We start from the raw sequence: 26212 nt of genomic DNA on the forward strand, positions 1-26212 counted from the left end.
AACAACAACAAAGTCCAGACCTTGGACCGGACCATTAGGTGAGAAAGCGCCCTTAGAGCATCAATCAGCCTAGTCCCCATTTGCATGTCTTTGGACTGTGGGAGGAAGCCGGAGTACCCAGAGAGAACCCACGCAGGCACGGGGAGAACACACAAAGATCCCGTGCCGAAGCCGGGACTCGAGCCATGTTGCCCCCTTCTCACACTAAACCATGTCAGGTTAAAGAAAAACATAATCAGATGTGTGAAAAATTGCCTGCAGTCAAAAGTCAAACTGAACTTAAGCAGATTTATTCTGGATCCTTCTTAAAAAGAAAAGATGATTTGTATGATGCTTCTAAGCCAGTCATTTACAAATTATGCAATTAATTCACCTTAAGGTAGGATGAGCGCGAACCTAAAGTCAAGCCAGAGATACTGACCAACTTGGAGTTAGGATGGTGGGATCAATGGTGTTAAACCTGCTGGCAGGTGTAGCAGAGCCAAGATTGTGTGTTTGCTGTTGTTGGTCTACATAGGGATGCCATTATGACTCTAAGCAATATTGTTTCTGTACTTTGTAGATAACAAAACCAGATTACCACATATTGAAACTATTGAGTCATCCATTAATCTAAAGCTACACAATTTTTCTAGAATTTTAGACATAAATGGTAGTTTCACATAGGTATTTTTTAATGCACTTGTTATTATGCTGTCGAGGTTTTATCCATTTTACTAAGAATCCAACTTGTGTTACCCATACATCAGATGACTTTGAAAAGATTTGGAAAAAATCATGGAAAACTATCATCTCACACCTGCTCGCATCTAAAGACAATTTTTAGAGTTTTTATTATTAATTGCATTATGTTGGGGCAGAATTGAATTTAAATGTAAATTTCATCCAGACAGCTTTTTTCTGTTTGTTTTTAACCCCATTGTTTAATTTTCTGGTTTTCTACCCTTGCATAGCGCTTCTGAGTGCATACATGTTTAGAGAAGGCAAACTAATGAGTATCTGTGCTCAGGTTGATTTCAAGAAAATCACTTTGTCTTCAGTGACAAGAGGGATGCCAGCTGTAAAATGTAGTTGGTGATTGATAAAAAAGGTTAACAGTGTGTGTTATCTCACCAGACACTCCAGAAGCCTCGCAGGTCGGGAGATAATGATGAGAAGCTTCTTCACCAACTCAGTGACAAAGGCAACCTCAGAGCTCTCAGAACGCTCAAAGGCCTGTCAGTGACAAGAAGACAGAGGCAAGAAGGGCCTGACTGACAAAGATCCCAAATACAGAGTACGAAATTGCATTTGTAGTCCAAGATGCTACACATTTTTTTGGTTTATGTTTTGCATCAGGAATTCATTTTCAAAAACAGAAACCATTCTAAAATGTATAAATGGAAATGGCATTAATAAAAATAAAGAAGATGATTAAAGCAATACATATGATTAAACAAATTGTTTTTCATGATCCTTCCATTGTCTTAACTGGTGTGTCCTTGGTGTGTGGTATCTTTGGAGTTTCGTGTCTTTCGCATCCAAAGAATGTATGTGCCTACAGTTCCTCACTCAAAATGAACCCTAAGCTCATCCAAGAGCTTGAGAACTGTATTGCTGGATGGGCGATATGTTTATTCATTTTTCTGTCTTATCAATAGTGTTTCAACACATGGAATAAAGATGTTCTCTGAGCATTGTTTCATTTCACCTATGCTTCCCCCTACACAGTATCAACACCCATCAGTGCACTACACTGAACCTGTGTTCTGGCTTTGTAAATTTCATTGCTTACACGAAATTAACATATTTGCACTTCCTCCTCCCAGCAATTTGCACCCTCAGGTAGAAGCATCCCGTGTTGCATATTCATGAAGGCAAATATGCAGAATCAACAGTGAGGATATCGTGCTCATTTGAAACACGCAATCCTCAGTGGGCACTTGTAGTAGATCAGTTTGCACATTTGTTTGCGACTGATATCAATTTTGCATGTTTTACACACACAAACCTTAATAAATCAGGCACAATGTGTTCAAAACCAGTGAGATATAAAGATGTGCGACCATGAAAAACTCAGCAGATACAATCAAAGCAAAGATTGGCAAGAGAGAGATCACAGGTAAAAAGTAGTGAGCCTCAATTTAATGTGGCAAATTCAGCAAAGGCATCACGTGTATGAAAGAAAGAATGACTTTCCTTGAATCTGTCAATAACCTAAGCAGCATAACCCGAAACCTCAATCAGGAACTCATGAAGTGCTTTGTGCTGTGCGGGGATCAGTCTTATTAGGACTAGGGACAGGACTATGAGTCCTGATAAGTTTAGAGTTTATACCAGAAAAGGTCTCCAGGTGGTAACAAAAAACAGTCTCTCTCTCTCTCTCCCAACCCAGACTATCCTGCCAGAACCAATCACCATCTGTGTCTTGATCTTACTGAATCAAGTCAAGATTTTTCCCCAGTTCATCTTAAATAGGGTTTTGTGTTACTTTTATTCATGAATTATAAGATAAAGCTAGACAAAGAATTTGATGAGACAATCAATGCCAGCGTGATCCTTTGTACTTCTGCAACTGCAAGGTTTTAGGCTTTTTCAAAACTTACATCATGAAGGAGCTTGTCCAGATTCTCCTGCAGCTCAAAGAAATAGATAGACGTGATGAGGCCCTCACAGGATTTGGCAAGACAGTCTCTGGACAGTTCTGCTATCTGGTGGTGGATGAAGCTGAGAACTCCGTCTGCCAGCGGAAGAACATTTTCAGGAGAGTAAGCTTGTATGAACTCTGCCAGCCTCCCCTCCATCTGTGCTGTGGCCTGGTAGAGAACATAGGGTCACAAGGGATTAGACAACATGCAACGTAAGAATGGAGAGAAATCACACGCAGAAATAAATGATGAGAATTAAGAGAAGCTGAAGAGGGCAGATCAAGTCCAAAAAAAGTGTACATCCCCAGCTAGAAGTTTTTTCAAATCACATCACATCAAATGAGCTTTATTCATCACATACACATCATACATTGTACAACATGCTGTGAAGTGTATTGTGTGTCTCTCCCCTGGATGTGTGCACACTACAAAACAACAAAGGAGAGCTGTGAGAACGGCCTCCCCCTCTGGACGCCATAACGTGACGTGGCTCACAAAGGAGACGAGGGACGGTGCCAGTGTTTTGAAAATAAAATGTCATTTCCAGCACTTGAAGCTTTGCCGGCTCCTGTATTTCAACCTCCTTGCCCGAATCTGGCTTGCCCTGATCCCCTACAATTGGGGAAGCCGCTCAGGTGCGTCACAACAACAGTATAAAAAACAGAAAGTAAATACATGATAAACTAATAAACATATAAATATAAATATTAATATAATTATAAAGTGAATTGTATGTGCAGTGTGCAAAGCACAGTTGCAAGAGAAAAAAGTCAGTGTTTGTTAAGGGTGCAGAAGTCCTGAGGGATATCCCAATCCGGGGATCTGTGTTAGGCTTCAAGCAGTGGGAGCGTCTCACTGAAGGCAGCAGAATAACCATTTTTTGCCAGGGTAGGTGGGCTTTCTCAGGATTTTGGTGTCCCTGGTCCTGCAGCGTTTGATGTAAATGTCCTGCAGGCTGGCAGGGTGGTTCTGATGATGTGCTCAGCTGAGTGAACTACCCTCCACTGATCTAGCCAGCTGTCTTTAGTGTCTCATGTATTCCACACTCTGTTTAGAGAAGCTGTGGAACAAATGCACCAGGTCATGAAATAGCCTTTAATCTGCTACAAGATTAACTGCTATGAGGGGCATCACAACCTCTTTTTAGCCGAACTAAAACCATGGTGCCGTGGCTTGGAGGCTAAAAACTTAGCAGCAGTGGCATTTTTGCACGTCCAGGCTCCTACTTGGATTACTTCAAACAGGCAGCATTTAAAAATTTTATGATTTTATTTTGTATTTTGGTCACTGTTCACTTTGATTGATGTGTGATTATTCTAACAACTTTTTCCACACGTTTTGAAAATCCAGCTGTGTTTTGTGGACATAAAAATTTAACCTGGTATTCCATCAGCAGCGGGTGGCACGGTAGTGCAGTGGTTAGCACTGGTTCCTGGCTCGAGCACTAGATCTTTCTGTGTGGAGTCTGCATGTTCTCCCTGTTCCTGTGTGGGTTCTCTCTGGTACTCCAGCTTCCTCCCACAGTCCAAAGACACCAAGAGGGGACGAGGCTGATTGATACTCTAAATTGACTGTAGGTGTGACTGTGAGTGTGAATGGTTGTCTGTCTCTATGTGTTGGCCCTGTGATGGACTGGCGACCTGTCCAGGGTGAACCCCACCTCTTGCCCAAAGGCTGCTGGGATAGGCTCCAGCCCCCCCCCCCCCCGACACTTAACAGGATAAGTGGTAGAAAATGGATGGATAGATGGATGGATTCCATCAGCAGCAAAATCTGCATTGCCTCTCTCCCAAAGGCAGTTGGGATAGGCTCCAATAAATAATTTTTTGTTTGTGAGGCAGCAGGTTCAATTTAAGAAGTTTATTACTCTCTTTGACAAACTGCAGCTGTGCAGAGTCATTCCACTTAGATATGATGCTTTGGATATGGAATACACAGCTCTCTAAACATATTCAATCATGAATCATATCCCTTTCAGCTCATGACTTGATAGGTTTAGAAATAATTGCTCAGTCAATTGGACATAGTTTGGGTGGATTGAAAGACTGATTTAATACTCTGTAGGATTGAGAATTTGACATGACAACATTCACCAATATTTATGTGAGTCTTACCTTTGGAAAGCGCTCCTTGTATACATGGTTCATCATGACTATCTCATTATCATAGCAGGAGGAGGAGCGTCCTGGACTGGAAAAACACAGAGAAATGGAGTGTGGCTTTTCTGGTCAAAACGTCAGATTGACATCGGGTGATGGTTCAGTAGCAAAACCTGTTTGCGACATGCTTAAAATTCACTTAAAAAGAGAAGGGTAGCACATTATGTTAATAGAAAAGAAATCAGGGAATTGTGTCTATCCTCTTCATTCTAAAAGAGGAGAAGAATTTTGGAAATTGGAATAATTTTCTCTTAGGAGCTTCCACTGACCTGAGACTGCGGGAGCGTGGGCGCATTTGTGGAGAGCAGCGGCCCCCATCATCATCTGTGATGCTCTCAGTGCTGCCAAAGTGCTTGGATAAAAAGTGGAGCTCATCCATAGTGGGCTGGAATGGCAGCTGGTGCAGCCGCTCCTGAGAGGAGCTAGATGACTGGTAGTTGAAGCAACGTAAGAAAGAGAGGAGGGAGGGCACAGGCAAATGGTGGAAGCGCAGGCGGAAAAAGTTGATGATGTTGGCAAAAGAATTAAAAAAAAGGGTTAAGTAGGAAAAGGAAACATCACAGAGAAAAAAATTCCAACAATATAACAACAAATGGATAAGAGGACAAGGTGAAAATTGTGATTGTCATAATAAATTAGCATATGGCTTGGCGCAAGGTCAGAGTGCCAAAATGTAGACAAATTGTTGCAAAGATAAGTTTTTAGTTGGGACTATAGTACAGTATACTGCTTCCTGGAAAGTATTCGTCCATCTGCTCCCTGGAGTGGTTCAATTTTAGTCTTTGAAGAGTTCTAAAGCAGCAAAACACACATCATGTTTAAGCTTGTTTGATCATACTTTCAGATGTTTGACTTGTTTATTTCATAGGAATGTTTCTCCAAGAGTAGCGAGCCTTTAAATAAACCTGTATACCCCTGGTACTGTATGAGGCTGTAAGATGAGAAACACACCACTGGGTACCGAAATATCTGTTAAGTTTTTTTGAAATATTGCAAAATTAATAAAATCAATTTAAGGATAAGGTGAATGAGAACAGAGCATTACGGGCATTGAAATGCTAACCAATTTGCAGAGCTGACGAGACCTCCTCCTTCATTGCTATTTGCTCATTGTTGTGTACCCCCTGAGTACATACCCCACTTTGAGAGCAATGGGTTGATGTGATTGGAAGTAATTTACCGTTGAGCTGGGAGTGTTAGTACCATAACCAGAGGATGGCAGGGATGCTAAAGACCATCGTCGTCCATCCGCCCTGCAGAGAAAACAAATGCTCCATCACTTAAAAGCTCAATGCAGTTCAACTTTTTTCCACTGAGATCATTGTTGCTCAGCTTGTATGTTACTATGTTACTACTTTTGATATACCAAAAACCTTTTGGGTATGAGTATCTAGCACATTTAAAGATACTTAAGCCTATTTTAGGTTATATTTGTGCAGGCACACACACAAACAGACACACACACACACACACAGTGATTTATAAGACATCAGGTTTGTCCCTGGAGACTTCAAACAACACACAGTGACATGCAGGCAGGCAGATGTGATAGATTAGGACAGGAGCCTCTGCTCCCAATGAGTAGCAGTCAAGGAGTGAAATACAGTAACACTCTAACTGGACCTCCTCACACATCTCTGCTGCTATTCATGAAGTCCTTTATAAGACCCGCCTCCACTGTCCACTCCACTCATAGGCTCTGAGTTACAATGTTTACAGACACTGTGTCGATCATAAAATGAATTAGTCCAACTTGTTTGGCAGACTGAAATATGTCTGAAAAATACACATTTCAGCTTTTCTTCCTACAAAGGGAATAATCATGATTTAATAATAACATTAAAAAATAAGAGAGCACACAGAGAGTGAATACCTTCACACCTTCTGCTGCTGTTCTATCTTCCCCTGCCAGCCCTGGCTGCTGTGATAAAATTCAGCTGTAGTGAAATGTATGAGCCTTATCCTAAACCAAAAACAGCACCATATCTCAAATAACTGTGTCCATATTTCGATAGGAATATTTGAATATATAAATCAACAACAAAAAAAACTTCGAATTCAAAATTGTAAAACAGCAAAACACGTATATGAACAGATGCATACACTCAGACCCACTTGTCAACACACACCGGTCAAGAGGGGAGTGAGTAAACTCAGAGGGGCTGCAAATGTAATGGCCAAGCCCTGTCATACACGAGTTGGCCTTTTACTCTGCCTGAATGTAGAAGTGGAACAAGAGGGTCTGTAGGATGTGTGAGACCTTGCACAGCAACACATGCAATGCTCTCCTCCCTCAGTCTCCAGCAAAAACATAAATGAGAGCAAACATTACACTTCACATACGTAGAGTCATTAAGCAGTGACCTTCTGGAGGAAGTGAAGGAAAAGTGTGCTGGGTTGCTGGGAGAGAAGTTTCTTGGGCTGTCAAGAGGGCTGCTTCCTGGAGAGACAACGACACATGCACAAGAAGAGACACAAGACAAGACACATTACCAAACAGGCACACAAAAGCCTTCCTACCATGGTGATGTAACACATCTGTTCATAACTTTTAAGGACAGAATTTCTGATTGGGGAGGCCTCCACAGTGATGTGGGTGCTAAACCGGTTCATTGTGGTAAAGAGGTAGCTCAGCCAAATGGCAAAGCTCTTCATTTACCAATCAATCTACGTTCCAACCCTCACCCATGGTCATGAGCTCTGGGTAATGACCGAAAGAACAAGAACGCGAATACAAGTGGTTGAAATGAGTTTCCCCCGTAGGGTGGCTGGGCTCTCCCTTAGAGAGAGGGTGAGAAGCTCAGTCATTCAGGAGGGATTCAGAGTAGAGCCGCTGCTGCTCCTGCGTGTCGAGAGGAGTCAGTTGAGGTGGTTCGGGCATCTGGTGAGGACGCCTCCTGGACGCCTCCCTTGGGAGGTCTTCTCGGCGTGTCCGACCAGGAGGAGGCCTCGGGGGAATATATCTCTCGACTGGCCTGGGAACCCCCACGAGATTCCCCCAGAAGAGCTGGTGGAAGTGGCTGGGGTGAGGTCAGTCATCCTTTTTGAGGCTGCTGCCCCTGCGACCCGGATCCAGATAAGTGGAGGACAACGACAACAAAACCAAGCACAATAATTTCTCATTGTGACACTCTTATTGATAATATATTTACTAATCAAATGGACAATATCATAAGAAGTGGTTTGCTAATGAATGACATTAGCGATCATTTGGCAGTTTTTATGATGTATGATCAGGATGGTATGAAGTATAAAAAGGAGAAAATAATTAGAAATAGGAGAATAAGAACAGAAGAAACTTTAAATGAATTTAGGAATGAATTACGAACTCAAAATTGGAAAAAAGTGCATGAAGAAAATAATACTGACAAAGCATATGAAACATATGATATTTAAATCATAATACAACAAGCACAACTCTTTAAAAAAAAATATTATTTTATTTAACCTTCATTTTACCAGGTAGTACTTGTGTGTGTATGCACTGCCTTTTTTAGTTTTTGCAATTTATTATGTATTGCAGCTAAATGTGACAGCACGGTGTCCAAGACAAATTTCCCTCTGTGGACAATAAACTGCATTTCGTGTCATTTCATTCATTTCATTTAATGTCATTCTTACTGAAGGTATAAAAACTATGAATGAACACACATGGAATCATGCAGTAATTTAAAAAGTGTTAAATAACTCAAAACGTGTTTTTTACTTTAGATTCTTCAAAATAGCCACCCTTTGCTTTGATTACTGTTTTACACACTCATGTCCTTCTCTCAATGAGCTTCATGAGGTCTTCCCCTGAAATGGTTTTCCAACAGTCTTGAAGGAGTTCCCAGAGATGCTGAGCACTTGTTGGCCCTTTTGCCTTCACTCTGCAGTCCACCTCATCCCAAACCATCTGGATTGGGTTTAGGTCAGGTGAATATGGAGGCCAAATCATCATCAAATAACTGTTACAAAGCCTGGAGGTGTGTTTGGGGTCATTGTCCTGTTGAAAAATAAATGATGGTCCAACTAAATGCAAACTGGATGGGATGGCATGTCTCTGCAGGATGCTGTGGTTGCCATGCTGGCTCAGTTTACTTTCAAGATTGAATATATCCCCAACAGTGTCACCAGCAAAGCACCCCAACACATCACACCTCCTGCTCCGTGCTTCAAGGTGGGAACCATGCATTTAGTGACCATCTGTTCATCTTTTCTGCGTCGCACAAAGACACAGCGGGTGGAACCAAAGATCTCAAATTTGGACTCATCAGACCCAAACACAGATATCCACTCCTCTAATGTCCATTCCATGACCCAAACAAATCTCTTCTGCTTGTTGCTATTCCTTTGTCGTGATTTCTTAGCAGCTATTCAACCATAAAGGCCTGATCATGCAGTCTCCTCTGAAGAGTTGATATAGAGATGTTTCTGCAACTCAAATTCTGTGGAGTATTTTTCTTGGCTCTAATCTGAGATGCTGTTAACTTGTGATTTCTGAGGCTGGTGACTTATGAACTTATCCTCAGCAGCAGAGGAGACTCTTGGTCTTCCTTTCCTGGGGATGTGAGCCAGTTTTGTTGTTTCGCTTTAAGTTTTTGTTTTTTGACTGCACTTACAGACACATTCAAAGTTTATGCAATTTTCCAGACTGACTGACCTTCAGTTCTTAAAGTAATGATGGACTATCAATTTTCTTTACGTAGCAGATTGGTTCTTGCCATACAATGAATTTTAACAGTTGTCAAATAGGGCTGTCAACTGTGTACCAACCTGACTTTTGCACAAAACAACTGATGGTCCCAGCCCCGTTAAGAAGGCAAGAAATTCCACGAATGAACCCTGAGAAGGCAAGTCTTGCGAAGTGAAAACCATTCCAGGTGACTACATCATGAAGCTCACTGAGAGAAGGCCAAGGGTTTAGCGCTGTCAACAAAGCAAAGGGTGGCTGCTTTGAAGAGTCTAAAAAATAAATCATATTTACAGTTATTTAACAATCTTTTTCCATTCTACATAATTCCATATATCTTGCTTCATATATTTGATGTCTTCAGTATGTATCTACAATGTAGAAAGTAGTTAAAATGAAGAAAAAACATGGAATGAGAGGTTGTGTCCAAACTTTTGATTGGAAGTGTATATATACAGTATTTATAGTAAAGGCCGAAATTATTCATACCCCTTGCAAATGTTGACTTAAAGTTACTTTTATTTAACCAGCAAGTTTTTTCTTAATTGGAAATGACACAAGTGTCTCCCAGAAGATAATAAGATGATCTACAAAAGGCATCATTCCCATTGTTCCGCCTAACTGCCGATTCTGCACGGATGCATTTAGCTGGAGGACACAACTCAGCGGGAGCAGAGAACAGGCAGGAGCGCCGCGGGCAAGAACAGACCGTGGCTGCGTGAAGAAGAAAGAAGAAATGTAATGTATTAATCGGACAGCATACAAAAGCTGATATGTTTGTTAATATTTACATTCGTGGAGATTTCCTATTAGTCTGACAGGCCTACATTTATGAGGTCAAACAGTAAAAATCATCATAATGAAAAAAAGTCATCGAGACATTTTAGGTATCTCCTTGTTGCCATCCGGACAGACCCTTTCACACTGCACCAAAAACACAGGTCAGTGCGGGTTTTTGGGCACTCTGAAAGGGTCGACTCGGCGTTTCGACCCACGTCGACAGACTCACTAAGTGACCCGGATGTTTAGTGGCTCGGCTCGGCTCGCCTGCAGTGTGAAAAAGGCAACCCATGTTGTCTCAGGTTTCACACGACCTTCCTGTCGCATTCTGATTTTGTAACTGTGCCGCCTGTCAGGCTTCGCCTGGAGCTTCTTTGGCTCCCTTCCAGACCAGCCAAAAACTCCAGAGACAACATTGCAATGGACTACGCTAACGTTTGACTAGGTGACATCCACGTTGTCCTTTGTTTAGCTCTCAGTGTTCTGGCGCATGTTTATGTGAAATGATGACGTCAGTGCGATGACGTACGAGAGAGAAAAACACGGGCACGCAGCACTCACAGGGGGAGTTCAGACCTGGGTCTTCTGGAAGCTTGAATGCACCCAAATGCCGAGCAAATGCAGGTCCAGTTTTTCAGTGTGAAAAGGGTATATGTGAGTGATGGTCTCACCCTGGCCACCCCAATGAAAAAGTTCTGGCTCTGCCCCGGGCTGGGGGGTGGGTGGGGAGCAACTAGGAAGAGAGGACTAGGCTGATTGATACTCTAAATTGTCCTTAGGTGTGGCTGTGAGAGTAAACGGTTGTCTGTCCATATGTACTGGCCCTGTGATGGACTGGTGACCCGTCCAGGGTGAACCCTGCCTTTCGCCCGATGGCAGCTGGGATAGGCTCCAGCCCCCTCGTGACCCTTAACAAGATAAGCGGTAGAAATTGGATGGAATAACTTTATCAAATTCCATGTTAGTTGCATGACGTCAGTTAAAATGACATGTTAGCACCAGAGAAACAATGGAAATGAAAGTCAGTTAGCATCTTTATATGGTGGATGCCCAAATATTGAATCCTGGTTCAATAAGGATATCTCTCGGTGGTGGCTTAAGCTGTTTTAAAGTAAAAAAAAACAAAAAACAACAAAATTGTTATTATTATTCATTAATAACAGTTTCTTAAAACTTGATTAATTATTGAAAAAAGGTTGGAATAATATTATTAACTTGACTTAGGCTAATGTTTTGAAACTTACTGAATGGAACTCAGACTTATGACGGGTATCTGTCTTTTTGTTATCATTACCGTTTGGTAACACAGTATATCTGCAGGATTCTTGAACTATTGACTGATAAAATTCTGTCAGTTAGAGAAAATACCCTGAAAAACTGGTTCAATTATTCAGCTGGTAGTTAATATCTATTTTGATCTGATTTAAAAAAAAAAAACACACATATGTCAGATTTGTGAAAAGTGGTTATGGATAGAATCCTTTTCTTTTCTTCACAATTTAAAGTGGTTGAAAAATGCCAAGAAATAATGTGTGGATGTGTGAAGGGTGATTTGTCCCTGTACATACCAAGGTGTCCTGGGAGGGGGAGCGGAGAGTGCGGGCGAGGCAGTGTGGGAGACGTGGTAGTCAGGATCAGACTCTTCCTGTTGCTTGTGCGACAACTGTGGAGAAAAAAGAGCGGGGTGGATGTGTCTTTTGAAGCACAGTTTCTACACCCAGCTCCATGTGCATGAGAGGCAGGCATAATAGTGATTCAGAGAATTCAATTTCCTCAGTCCTTCCTCCCTGTCAGTCTCCTCTCAGCCAAGATATGAAATGGAAAGAGAGACAATGGAGCAAGATAAGAGAAAAAAAGAGACAAAAAAGGACATGAATTTTCAATCCTCTCAGCTGATTATGTGTTTGGGTACTTCTACAACAACTTGGCCGTCAGATGAAGAGATGACTCCCCCCTTTCAGCCCCCATCACGTGGAGCAGGATGGGGTCTAAACACTGACCCTTATTGAGGGGTAGAGACAAGACCTGGCTGCAATGGAATCAACACAGTGAACAAGATGCACATAGGCAGACTACAGAGTGCAACTTGTTCACTGTGTTGATGACACTGAAGGAAACCATTCTCTATTAGATGTTATGTTAGTTTCTGAGTGAAACTGCAAGAGAATTTGTGACCCACTTTTACTTTTTATAAAAACAACTATATCTAAAAAAAAAAAATTAGTTATAGTGGAAACACAGCATATCCCTCTTCTGCTGTTTCAATCCTCATGGTGGTGATAGCACATACTCTACAGAACAGCACTTGGACACCTTAGCCAGCTGGTGATCAAATACTCTGATCCCAGCAGGGCTTTTAAGGCTACTCTGTTAGACCCAAAGGAGCTCTAGTCAGGCTCAAGCCCCTGAATCTGAATTTTCAAATCTTTGAACAGTGATTAAGGTTCTTGGAAAGCTCTTATCCAGCGTTTTCCCTGCTTGGAATTCCAGTTAGCTAATCAGGGTCCTCGGTAAAATGAACTCATGCTGAAAGAGTCCAAACAACATTGGTGTGGGAGCCACAGTGCAGAGATTAATTGATAGAACTCCCGTTTATATAGAAGCCATTTTGAAAAGCCTCTGTGGATTCTAATTTTTTTTTTGTTGAACTAATGATTTTAGGGCCGCACGGTGGTGCAGTGGTCAGCACTGTGGCCTCACAGCAAGAAGGTTCTGGGTTTGAGTCCCGGCTCCATCACAGGATCTTTCTGTGTGAGTCTCCATGTTCTCCCTGTTCCTGTGAGGGTTCTCTCTGGTACTCCAGCTTCCTCCCACAGTCCAAAGACATCAAGAGAGGACGAGGCTGATTGATACTCTAAATTGACTGTAGGTGTGACTGGGAGTGTGAATGGTTGTCTGTCTCTATGTGTTGGTCCTGTGATGGACTGGTGACCTGTCTAGGGTGAACCCCACCTCTCGCCCGTAGCTGCTGGGATAGGCTCCAGCCCCCCCGCGACCCTTACTTGTAAGGAATAAGCGGAAGATGACGATGGATGGAAGGAACTAATGATTTTTGCTAATCATGATTTACTACTTGTTCGAATGAAAAAGGTGAGGCTTCTTTTGATTTGCTGCTCGTTGTCATTAAGATGGTGATTTTTCCTTTTCAAGATTTATGACTTGGCACACTGCCAAAATGTGAAACGGAAGAACTTTTGACCCTTACAGACTTATAGTCTGACTGGCCTAACTTGTAGTTCCACGCCCATTGGCAACATGGTCGTGCTTATGACTCCATTAGAAAACTGGTTCTCACCAAATGACCCTGGAAAATGACTCTCTTAAAAATGAGGTAATGGTGTCACAAACAGGTAAAGAGGGGACTTGGTGAGTACCACACCCCTACTTTTATTTAAAAGGAGCTGTAATGTCTAGGATTGAAAAAAAAAAGCTCACTGGACTCAACTTCGCTGGACTCCAGTGCTTATTTGGACTTTGTATCTTTTCACTAACAGAACTTAGTTGCTTCTTTGACTTTGAAACTTTTTAAACTTTGACTGAGAAGGAAGCTGTTGAGGTTCAGGCGGGAGGAGACATGGACTCCAACTGGCTTTACAGCCCTGCCTGAAAATCTGCATCAACTCCCAGGAAATAACTGCCCTGAAACCACAAGAAGATTATTTCTTGAGGGCATTTCCTCAAAAGGGAGATGTTCTTCTATACCAGATTTGTGAAAAGTTTAAAATAAAATCATAAAAAGGACAAATGAGAGATTTTGTTCATCCAAGTAATTTCTCTCACTCTAATTGAGCACACTAAATACTAACCAAGCAACTGATTTCTGTTAACATCTCTACATTTTGAACTGCAGTGTTTGATGAAGTGACTGGAAATTATTCACAGCAAACTCTGAAAAGACATCAGTAGCATCAATAGCTTGCTTGCAGCAACACATACTAACACTAGCGTGTACTGCTAGTGCCATGTTTTTGTTTACCCTAAAACACATGATGGTAATTTCATGTTTAGCCACTTCAGGAGACATCTGAGCTGGTGGCAACTTTCAGGACGATTTTAAGGCTGATGATTTCCATCCTTAGCCACAACATTCACATGTATCTATGCATCCATTAACCTCAGCTTCTTCCCCGGAGTTGTCTGTGCTCTCTTGCCCTGCAGGTCACCTGGGGCTGTAGACGCTGGGGCTGTAGACATTCCTTGACCAACTACTCGCTAGCACTGGCCCTGTGTTTCTCTCTCCTTTCTACCCCTTCATCGCTCTCTCCCAACCCAGTCCCATGTCAAAATGTGTAGCTATGTTTAGCCACAGTGCAAAACGTAGCAATCTCAAAATATGCGGGGGAAGGGTTTTTGGTGAATAGGCCTTCTCCAGCCACCTCATTACAATACAATATACAGGATACAACAGCTCTGCCATGCATGCCAAGCGCCTAAGTTCTTCGTTTTTGCTAACACTGTGAGAAGGGTGATAATAACTATGTTGACGTGAGGTCATAGTGGGTGGCTTTCTATACTCTGTACTATTGCCCAACTATCTTAAGAGTCAATTGTTTTCTTTTTATATATATTTCACATTTTTAGATCACAATAAGCGGAGACATAACTTAGGAAAAATATTGCTGTCGAGAAGAAAGTCTTGGAAGATGACATAATGGACTACAGTGCTACTGTGGGTGAAGCTGAAAATCACCCCCCTCCTGACGAGCTCTTGACTGAGGAAAAACTACTCCTGGCCATGGACGTAAGTAAACATTGAAAGACAGTGAATACAAATTTGTTAATGTACACATATTGCTCTAAATACAAGACAGTTGACAACACTTTGTGATGGATCGCAGGTCATGGGGATATGCTCAGAGGAAAAAGATCAACAACAAGTTTATGTTGCTGACCAGACTTAAAGAAGAAGTAGGAATTGTGGTTCATGAAGTCAAGCAGCACTGGGAGTACATGAGGAGCATGGGAAGGGTGACTGTAGAGCTTTCGTCACAGCTTTTCCAAGGCATCACTGGACAAAGTAAGTACAATAAATTGTATTTAAAATACTTGTCTGGTAACATGTACTGATTGAATGATCAAATCATATATTTTCAGGCACGACTGACGGACAGAGGAACTGAGGGGCTACTCTGTGTACTGAAGAGAAGACTACACCAAATTGATGCTCAGCAGGCTTCAGCACATGACTCATATCAAAGTATATTGGGACTGAAAATGGTGACTTTGGATGACTCCTCTGAAGAAGAAAACTTTGAAAGTAGCTCCTCCACTGACAATGAACTTGATGATTAGGAGATGATGTGACTGACCTAAAGGTTTAAGGGTTTGTCTGTAGTTGTGTTAAATCTGTGTTTAGAATTTGTTAGTGGTGAAGCCTTGAAGCGCATGTGAATCATCATGTTTTTGGTCTTTAGGTGGTTTTGATGTAATGTTGTATGAATGGTGTAATGTCTACCTTTGTGTGTAAATAAAGTAACCTCAAATGTTTGATGTCTCTTTTACTTGTACAAGTACATATGACGGCTCAGGGGTGAGAGAGGGGCACGGGTCCCGGAGCGTACACAGAAAACAACATACAAATGCCCACCTGACATGATGTGGGACTTACAAGCCTCCATTTCAAATAATATCCATAGTATCAATGTTATGACGACAATTCACAGTTATTTAGCCTCCTCTGCGCAGCACAGGTGAATGCCCACATCACCACAGGTGGGACTAAGAGTCTACAGTCAGCAGTTCGTTTCTCAACAGGTCCAACTTGTAAAACAAACAAAAAAGAGCTCACAATAAATCACACAAATCTTCCATTATTATTATCACGGTATTTAAAGATTGGCACGGCGGCCTATTATTAGACGGTATGCTCAACATTTAGTTGTCCAAGACACCTCACATCACGTTAGACCCGGCTTGGCTAGCTGGAGGTGAACCAGGCTAGCTGGAGGTGAACCAGGCTAGCTGGAGGTGAACCTGGCTAGCTGGAGGTGAACCGGGCTCGCTGTGGCGGCGCTAGCCTCCTGCTGCAGCCGATTTTGATCGTCAACATGACCGCTGCAGCTGCCCTCGTCGCCGCTTGTGGAGGCTTTTCTGACTCGTTTTAAGCGTCATGCGACTCTTCCTTCTTTTTGAAAAAACAGCAAATTCAACTGTCTTTCTGACATGTTGGCGTTGAAGTAGTCACTGTTTACTTCCTCTCTGCTCGCTCCTCAGAGGCGGCGAATTTCGAAAGGTTATTTGTTTGTGTCAGGGGCGCGGTTTGTTGGCATCAGTGCATCAACAGATCTCCGACTCTTTCAAATGACGTTGAATCTTAATAAACAACATGAAATTCTAAGGATCTGGTCTGTAAATTTATCTATGCACATTATTGTTGTGTTTTAAACATTTTTAAAACGTAATATAAGGTGAACACAAGGTGATTTTAATATTCTTTTGGATGTTAATGATGACAGTGTTAATGATGAGTCGTGCATTTCTCTTACTTTTAGACTCAGGTGGCTTCTATTAGTCTGTACTTCCTTCCCTCCTGTTCTTGAGAACAACTTTGAACTCTATTGCATTCTTCTCATTATAAATGAAATACATCTCCCTCTGCTGTCAGCTGATTCTACATTGTCTTTAAACTCAGAAACCTTAGGTACAGCTGTTGGCCCTGACAAATGCCAGAGCTGCTTTTCTCCAACTGACCTTCACAAACTTAATCTCTTCCTTTAAACCATCAACCAGTCTCCTCGACCCCATCCCAACGACGCTGCTCAAAGACACTTTACCCCTTGTCACCACCCATCTCCAGCAACAGGGCCGTTCTCCAGGGCAGCTCCTCTTTTGTCACCAGCCTCAAGGTTGTCCTCCTAATGGCTCCTCTCCAGAATCAGAATAGCTTTATTATCACCAAGGGATCGAGCCCAAAGTGAAATTAGTACACTCACTTGCCTGATACAGCTATCACAAATAGTCACAATTATTACTGGTTGATTGTAATAAGGGCACACATCACAATTAAGTAGCACATATACACTTGATTGTGTATGTACGCTCAACTTGAGCAGTCCGTTGTTCAAATGGAGGCAGAGGGAGTGTGTGAGGCCTCGCAGCGTGCGCCGCACCGCCGTTCCTGGGGGTGGGTGGGCTGCAGCCTGCGTCGGCGCTGCCACCCGAGGATGTGGAGAGGGCAGAGGCAGGAGTGAAACCGCTCTCGCCAACCTCCAACCCAGTTGTCCAAAGTCAGGCAATACCCATGGGTGCTTCTTTCCCATTTGCCCTTTCTTCCTGGCAGCCAGCCAAAGACTCCCACAACTATTCTCAGCCATCCAGACATGGATCCCCAGGACATTTTTCAGTTCCTCATGAATTTCTCCTGCTTTCTGTTTCATTGATTGTCAGCTCATCTGTTATGCCTCCAAGTCTACTTGCTGTTCCTCCAGTGCTGTTTTCTTGCAGGATTGTTTGTATTTTATTGCTCAGTTCGGCTTTCTGTTCTTTTTGTGATTAATTAAACCTACACCTCATCAAGTTCTGCCTTTCTCTTCATCTCTGGGTCCTCCTCCACACCACCTCTGTGACACCAATCCATCCATCCCAGCGGCCTATATTTCAGGAGCAAAATGGGAGAAATAGTGTTACTTTGCTGTCTGCCTCATATTTGACTGCCGTAGCAGTCTTCACATTTGTAACTCCCTTTCAGAAGCCCTGTGTTGGATCCTGTTTAACAACATCCACCATTCGTCCTCCACCTTCTCAATGATTTTGTAGTGATGGGCCTTCCACCTACTATTCTAAGCCCTACTCTGTCTAAGCTCCTGTCCACTTAGAAAACAATTGACCCATCATTTGGTTGGAGTTTCTCTGTATCATGCTTGACACAGAGGTATATGAAAGTGTCTCTTCCACCTGATAAATGTTTGGCTTAAAATCATTGATCAGCTCCTTCCCTCTCTGGGAATCAATCACCAAAATCAACCTCCTGTCTCACCATTTCAACATCACTATGTGTATTATACCTCAGGGCAGATCCTTCAGCTAAATGATGATTCAAAATGGACAAAGAGCAAAATATTTCATTTTGCTCAATTTAGTGCCATCAGTTATTGACCGATTTGTGCCAAATTTTGCATAGAGATTGAAAGGGATAGGCCTGACATTTAAGGGAAGTTTCATCTTTATAAGAACAACTTTTGCCAAGATCCACAGCACTGTTTTGTATTGGCACCAAATTTGGAATAGAGTTTCAGGAGCAGAGAATATAAATCTGGCTAAGTTTCATGTTAATTGGACCAAATTGCCAAGACACAGGGCACTTAATGTTTGACTGTAACTTTTTTGTCCATGACTTTTCTTGTTTAGCTATTAAAACCTGCTCAAAACTAACATTTCATCTAAAGTATATGTACTTTATGTGTCTGAAACAGAAAATATTCTAAGAGAGGTAAGTTTTTAATTTTGCGCATTATTTTGAAGATTACTTTTTTTTGGCATGTTAATGCTTTATTAGATAGTTTATAGTGGAGATACGACAGGAAGGGGGAGGTAGAGGGGGCATGACATGCAGGCTAGGACCCAGGGCCAGAATTGATCGTTGGTTCTCTGCCTGACTCTGACATACACGGTATGCACATAGCTGATGTGCCACTGGGTGCCCCATTTTATGCAATTTTTTTACCTTCATGTCAGCTATTGACCAATTTGCATCAAATTTGGCACAGAGGTTCAGCTGGAAATTAATAACATTTGGGGTAGGTTTTATATCTATTAGAGCATGTTTTGCCAAGATACATAGTACTTCCTATTTTATCAGTTTGTTGCTTCTTATCTTATAAGACAAATGCAAGCAATAAAATTTAAAAAACACGAGCCGGGTATATTCTAAAGCCATAAATTCTTGTACAATAAATCCTCACTGTCACATTAATTGCCACTTTAGCTAAGAAGCCTCAAATTCATTTTCTGCGTGATCTCACTCTTTGTTGCTATCTTAGTTAATATAGTCACATTCTGGCTAAGTTAAAAGTTTTTAGATGACTTATAATCAAATGACAATATGAAGCTACAAACTGTAACATACATACTTTACAATAATGCAGAAATACTGAGAATTCAATTCTGTGTCACCTGTCATAAAACTGCATTGCTGTAGATATGATGGAATTGTTCTCAAATGCTGGGATATCACATTGACAGGAATAAGTTAAAGGTCACAGTGAACTAAAGCTTTGATCATCAAATTCAAAACAGTTCATCATTCAGTCAAGTGGGAAAAAAGTGTGTTGGGTTAATGAAGCATTGTTCCTCTGATGTGCATTGCAAACTAGTGATAATGAGATGCTTTTGAAGAACAAAAACTACAGCAGACCAATTTCTTAAACTCTGAACTTTGTGAACACTGCAAAGTAGTTTATATTGCACAGTTCACCAGCAAAAACTGCTGCAGCTACTGCTAAAACTTGCAATTATTGAAGTAGTTTGCTTTCAAATTATTTGGTACTACTTTCAGTTGGGGGAAAAATAATTACCCTGACTGGATTTAAGGATACTGATTGGCTTCTTGGCATCTGTTTTAGGAGATACATTGATTATATGTTTCCTAAAAGAGGAGATTTTAAAGATTTTCACAGCCACCGAAATGCCACTAGTGACAGTGTTGAACTTCCATGAGTGAAATACATTTTCTCAATGACTTGCCAGAGGATGCAGATAATAAAACAGTCATGCACACAGAGAGCTTCCATCCTCACAACCTCGTTAATAACATTCTATTTGGACAATTCCAGCATCTTTTCAGCATCTGCAACACGGAGTTGGACATTGACTTTAACGCTACAGAAATAAAAAGTTTTTTTAGAGCATGCACAAGGACTTGGAAATATGTTATCTTAACGTTAAAGGCATTAATAAGAAAATTCTTATGTCCAAAAGACAGAAGCGTGTCCTGGGTCCACCTCGAGGCCTCCTCCCGGTCGGACATGCCTGGAAGACCTTCTGAAGGAAGCATCCAGGAAGCATCCTCAACAGATGCCTGAACTATTTCAACTGACTTCTCACGACATGGAGCAGCAGCGGCTCTACTCTGAATGACTGAGCTATGACTTGTCTCTAAGGGAGAGCCCAGCCACCCTGCGGACAAAACTCATTTCGGCCGCTTGTATTCACAATCTTGTTCTTTCAGTCATTACCAAGAGTTCATGACCATAGGTGAGAGTTGGAATGTAGATTGACCGGTAAATCAAGAGCATCACTGCAGACGCCACCCCGATCCGCCTGAAAAAGATCCCGAAGAGACTTAAAATCCTCCACCTGTCTGACTATTGTCCTGACCCTCCTTTCCAGTACCCTGGCATCGACCTTTCCATGGAGGCTGAGGAGTGTGATCCCAGATAGTTGGCACACACCCTCTAGTCCCCTTTCTTAAAGATGGGGACCACCACCCCTAGCCTGCTGGTACCGGTCAGCTGCCTCTGGAGAACCACAGTCCAGCCACGCCCTGTAGGCCTCCTTCTGCCCCGCTCTCCTGCTCACTTTACCCCCAACCAGTCAAAGCAGAAGGCCGTCCCCATTGAGCCTGGATCTGCTTGACGTTCCTGCCTCTTAAAAGGAAGGTTTTTGTCACGGCTTTTGCCTGATTTGCTTGCCCATGGAGAATTGTTGGGTGTAAATTCTTTGAAGGAGTGAGGTACTAGACCTGCTCTACCTGTAAAGTGTCATGAGATAACTTTTGTTGTGATTTGGCGCTATGTAAATAATATTGACTTGAATTGCCTTGTCTGTTAATCACACAATCCAATAATTCTGGACCTGACTGCACCTTTATGTTAAAAAAAACTCACCCCACAGCCTCTATTTATGCTTTTTTGAGCTAGGTTGAGAATGCATCCCCAGAAGAAGAGAGTGCTAATGAGAGAGGAGAGTCCGTGAGAAAGAGGAATGTGTCAGTGAGGGAAAAGAGAGTATCTGCAAGAGAGAGGAGAGAGTCGGCGAGAGTGAGGAGAAAGTTGGCGAGAGAGAAATTCAGATGTCTGCTCATAGGGAGCAGGTGAGATGGAGATGCCAGGTTTTGGAGTGCGTCTTGGATATGGTGAAAGTGTTCAGCTGTGTTCACACCAAAGGTGAGGTGAATTTTTCGCAATAAAAGTTTACATGTAAAGTCTCTGTAGAGAGGTGATTAGATGCGTCTACCTTGCGTGACAAATTCATGTGACGTTGTGTTGAAAGAGCCTATCAGCCTTGAGATTCCCCTAGCGTCAGTGAAGTCAACAGTCCAAGCACGTAGCGCCGTAGTTGGTGTCCATCCGTGATATCCTGGCACCGATCCTCGTCAACAGGTCATCAAACTGGGTCCTCATCAGCCTGAAGTACTGCTTGAAACAGTCATCCAGGCGCAGTTCTCGGAGAAAGCGATGAAATTCACCCAGCTGTGTGCTCCTCTGGATTATGCCATGGATCCTGATAGAGCGGCGTTTGGTTTTCTGCCGTATTGGGACTTCCACAACAGATACAAGCTAGCAGCAATTGTTACATCAGCCATGGTTGATGATGGAAAGAAATGGCGGAAATAAATTCTCCTTGCAAGAGAAAAATTTTTCGCGAATGACACAAATAAAAACATATTATCCAGCAATCAAATAAAGCGACACGAAAATTCGCATCACGTTTGGTGTGAACACGCCTTTAGGGAAGAGGAGGCTGAGAAACAGGCATACAGAGAATGAGGCAGCCTTCACACTATGATAACACAATTGACCATGGGAACTTTTTGGAACTTGTGCTTTTATTAGGAAAATATGATGTCTGCCGAAGAGAACACCTTGACAGTTGTATTGAAAAGAGCAAACAATTACACAAACCCAGTGGAACAAGAGGTCGAGGATCTCTGATCACCCTTCTCTCCAAAACTAAGGTTAATACAGTTATTGATACAATTGGGCACTTCATCCAAGACTGCATTTCAAGCAATGTACAGAAAGTTGGAATGTTCTCCATTCAACTGGACACAACGCAGGACATAACCTCTCATGACCAATGTTCAATCATATTAAGAAATGTTACTGACACTGTGCACAAGAGGTTTGTTGCATGAGTGAGGTGAAAGGCATCCATTGGGCAATACTTTTACGAACTTGGTCTCAGATGTCTTTGACCATCTGAGACTAAACAAATACATGTGCATTGGAAATTTGACAGGTGGGGCTTCAAATATGCATAAAGGATTTTCAGAACTAATGACCTCTCAGTCCCCCTCTCATTCATGTCTGACACAACGCAAAATGTAAATGAAAGTGGATCTTTGTTCAGTTTACTGAACGACATCGTCATCTTCATCAAGGACTCCTATCAAAGAGTCAGTCTGTAGGAGAAACAAGCACAAGATAAAAAAGCCACAGATGCCGCTTCAGTTGGGGGGACAAGGTGGTGGTCCAAACATGATGCTCTCAAAAAAAGTGTTTGGACAATTTGGGAAAGCACACAATGGTTTGTTTACAGATGCAGTCCTCACATTGGCAGGCACTGAAGACAAAGATTGTGAAAAAGCAACTGTATGTGCCAAAGCACATGGTTATAAAGAGGGTCTCTTGAAATATGAGACCATATTGACAGCTCAGATATTCCTGAGAATATTTGAGCTAACAACACACCTGTCTAAATACCTGTCTAAATACCCCCAGACGGAAGGCATGGATGTCCTTTTGGCTCATCGTATGGTGACTGCCACACAAGAGAGCCTGAAAAACAACACGTGTGAAAGCAACTGCAGACACTTTTGTGCAATGGACAAATGAGAATATTGAGAAAAGAGGGGAAGAAACAGATGTTGAAGTTGAGAGTACATTGCCTCAGAAAAGTGGAAAGAAAAAGAAGTGGAGAGTGGGAGAAATGGCTCAAGATGAGCCTCTAATGGATGCTGACAGAGCATTTTACGTCAAAGTCTACAATAGAATTGTGGACACTGCAATTGAGGCCATCCATAGAAGATTTGCAACCCATGACACTCTCTTCGCCTATTTGGAATGGCTGGACCCCTGAAGCTTTGAACAAATCATGACCACTACTTTTCCCGGCAACGCTTTAGAATTCTTGAGCAGATGTTTGATAAAATTCGACACAAAGGGTGACTTAAGTTTGTTTGATATAGGAGTTATTTAGGGGATGACTTCACTTGCATCCTTTTTCCTTGGTAAGTTCACAGTTAATCTAATGAAAAAGACACAGATGATCCTCTCATTCTCTATCTGTCACAAACATACAGGATGTCTTCTGCTTTAAGGAAATCTTTAAAACAGGAGACATCATCCTGTATTTGTGTGACAGATCAACCATGTTTATTCTTCTTCTTTGTCTCTCCCTCATTCATGTGTCATCATTCCACTTAAGTTTTTAGTTTCTACACTGCTATTTTTAACTTGAAAATTGAACAAAAATAAAATCTCTCTCTCTCAAACATATATACACAGAGTTTGAGTTCAAAGTTCATGCAGGAGTTAAGCTGCATTCAGACTTTTTGAATGGGTAAATTCAATTTATTGAGTTCTACTCTTGGAAGAGTTAGCATTTGATCCATCATTTGACATCTTTACTCTTTCGCATCCTCTTTTCCTCCTGAAACACATAGGTACTCCCAGAAGGATGATTGATGCTTGAATGGTGGAGTGCTTTTTGTAGGCCTGTACACTTTCAAGAGACTGAAAAGATGGAAAGAGTTTACATTATCAAATGCGGTGGGCCGGACTGATCAAAAATGCCAGGGCCAATTTTTTTGTCCCTGTCCACCCCTGATGATACCGATAAATCTGTCAGACCCTGATGCAGACTTAAAGTCTACATCTGTCAGTCTATTTTGTTACTGATGCTCGAAAATTAAATAAAGTATATAACTTTCACCCAAGATGGAGAGCCAAAGTTTTATTTTTTGTGGTTGTCTGCATTTTTCTACTTTAAAGTCTACATACAGCAAGACTTCACAGACTTGATAATTTTCACAAGCTTTATATTTTTCACTGTAGGAGCACTCAATTCTTTCCAGGCAGTGCTTCCTCCTCTTTTAAATACCAATACAGTGGTCCCTCGCTGTAACGCGGTTCACCTATCGCGGCCTCACTGTTTCGCGGATTTTTTTAGTGTAATTTTGCATGCTTTTTTTTACAGCGTACAGTATGAACACGCATTGTGTTCGGCATCCTGATCGGCTAAGGGAGAACCGCACGTGTGTTCTGCGTCCTGATTAGCTAAGGGAGTACAGAACGTGTTCGGCTCGCCAGATTTACATACATGTTCAATCGCTAGCAGTGTGACTTTGAAGTGCTGTATGTTTGCAAGTTTTCTACTTAAAACTTAAAAGCTTAAAACTTGGTTTCAGGTAGAAAACTTGCACCAAGGCCTTCAGAGGAAAAAGACGTTACAGCGGAGCAGCGCCAGGACAAAGAGGCACCGTCAGAGGAACTGGGAAATACACGTGAGTTACTGGTAATAATTTCTTATGCGTCAAACCTCGTACATTGATCATTAAAATTAAATTTGTTAAAAATGTTTGGGCTTGAAAACAGGTTTTGATCTTTGGTTTCATTTACTAATATTGTACCTATTTTTTAAAATCTGCAAAAGTTTGAACTTTGAGAGTGTTTAAATAAGAGAGAACTAAGAAAATGTTAATGCCTGTGTGAGAAAAGTGTATAAAAGTGTGTGGTTAGGGGTTTTACGGCCTTAAAACATGTATAATAATTGTAAAAAATAAACCTGATTACTTCGCGGATTTCGTCTATTGCGGGTTATTTTTAGAACGTTTCCCCCGCGATAAACGAGGGACCACTGTACTTTAATTGTCCCCATGGGGAAATTGGTTTGCAGCAGCATGATCATTTTTAGAGAAAAAGAAAAGCGAAAACAACATATGATAAGACGGCAAAGGACACTCAGGCCAAATAACACGATATAACTTCTTACCTATTTTATTTTTCAAATATTTCAGAGTACATTCCACATTTTAGAGACACAATTATTAATATTTGCATCATTTATTTTTCATTGGCTGTTGTTCAAGAAGGGCCAGCATTCCCTATTCACACATAACCCCTTTTTGGACCTGAAAACATATTTCTGAAGCAGTTCAGTATGTTTTCAGCTGGCTTATATTGAAACAATTATATATATCAAAAAATTTACTTCAAGTATAAACGGAGAAATAAGTCTGAATGTCCAGTAATGGCCAGATCTTTTCTCACTTGACCATGAAGTGCAGAAAACTACAGAAAGTAAATGGCAGAAAGGAAAGGGGGGAACCAAAAATAAAACAGGAGACATTATAAGCCGAAGTGAGGGTGAGTGAGCCAGTACAAGCTAGTCATCCCTATGCGTGTCTTGCATGCTCACATAACCCCAGTGAGCTGGTCCCTAATGGACGATCAGACACAGATATCACCCCTGGGCCTTGCACTCTATCTCAGCCTCTTCTCCTTTCACCTCTTACGCAACCTCTTTTTCCACCTTCTGTGCTTTCATTGTCCCAATTATTCCCTTGTTTTTCTTTCATCCCTGTCCGGGATTTAGCTTTTTTTTTATCTTGATGTCTCATAGTAGCAGAGAAAAGCACTTTTTAGTAACTGCGGGGAAATGTTTAAAACTGCTAAGACTGAGTGTTTGACCCATGATTAAAGGTTTTTAAAACACGTCCTCTCCAGTTTTAAGAGAGTATCTAATCCAGACACTGAACTGGTATGTTTTAGCCTGAGACCCTTCTAGCTGCCATGTGAATTTGGTAATATTTTATTACGTACTGTTTATATACCCCCTGGTGGAAGTGCTGCTAAAATCATAGCAGACTGTGTTCACAGACAACTGACACGCACTCCTGAAGCACTGTGTTTTATCTTGGGCAATTTTAACCTTTTAATCATAAACTTGAGGCTACCTTACCTGGGTACAGTCAATATGTCAACTGTAATACCAGAGGAAAAGACATACCGGACAAATGCTATGGAAATATTAAA

At 41.7% G+C, this 26212-nt stretch overlaps 1 protein-coding gene and 1 long non-coding RNA gene across 5 annotated transcripts in view; one reads left to right on the forward strand and one right to left on the reverse strand.

Annotated features, from left to right (window-relative positions):
- LOC147245579 (microtubule-associated serine/threonine-protein kinase 1-like) overlaps nucleotides 1-26212 on the reverse strand; it is a 102228-nt gene that overhangs the window by 57186 nt on the left and 18830 nt on the right. For 2 of the 4 annotated variants that reach the window (XM_086185871.1, XM_086185872.1), the window contains exons 3-9: nucleotides 11807-11901; nucleotides 7151-7226; nucleotides 5967-6039; nucleotides 5056-5216; nucleotides 4742-4817; nucleotides 2586-2795; nucleotides 1114-1215 (exon numbers count right to left, since the gene is read on the reverse strand). In XM_086185871.1, coding sequence (XP_086041997.1) covers nucleotides 1114-1215; nucleotides 2586-2795; nucleotides 4742-4817; nucleotides 5056-5216; nucleotides 5967-6039; nucleotides 7151-7226; nucleotides 11807-11901 — 793 coding nt within the window. Of the gene's footprint in view, nucleotides 1-1113; nucleotides 1216-2585; nucleotides 2796-4741; nucleotides 4818-5055; nucleotides 5217-5966; nucleotides 6040-7129; nucleotides 7227-11806; nucleotides 11902-26212 lie in introns of all 4 variants that reach the window. The other 2 variants (XM_086185870.1, XM_086185869.1) reach the window with 1 other exon arrangement.
- Nucleotides 10091-15711, forward strand: LOC147245580 (uncharacterized). The gene is made up of 4 exons (XR_015110195.1): nucleotides 10091-10196; nucleotides 14820-14979; nucleotides 15077-15255; nucleotides 15333-15711. It is a non-coding gene; the product is annotated as an uncharacterized LOC147245580 (long non-coding RNA).

The sequence above is a fragment of the Aulostomus chinensis genome, chromosome 18, assembly GCF_037954235.1.
Source record: "Aulostomus chinensis isolate RoL2024-O1b breed Wild chromosome 18, RoL_Achi_v1.0, whole genome shotgun sequence".
In the NCBI taxonomy this organism is placed as follows: Eukaryota; Metazoa; Chordata; class Actinopteri; order Syngnathiformes; family Aulostomidae; genus Aulostomus; species Aulostomus chinensis.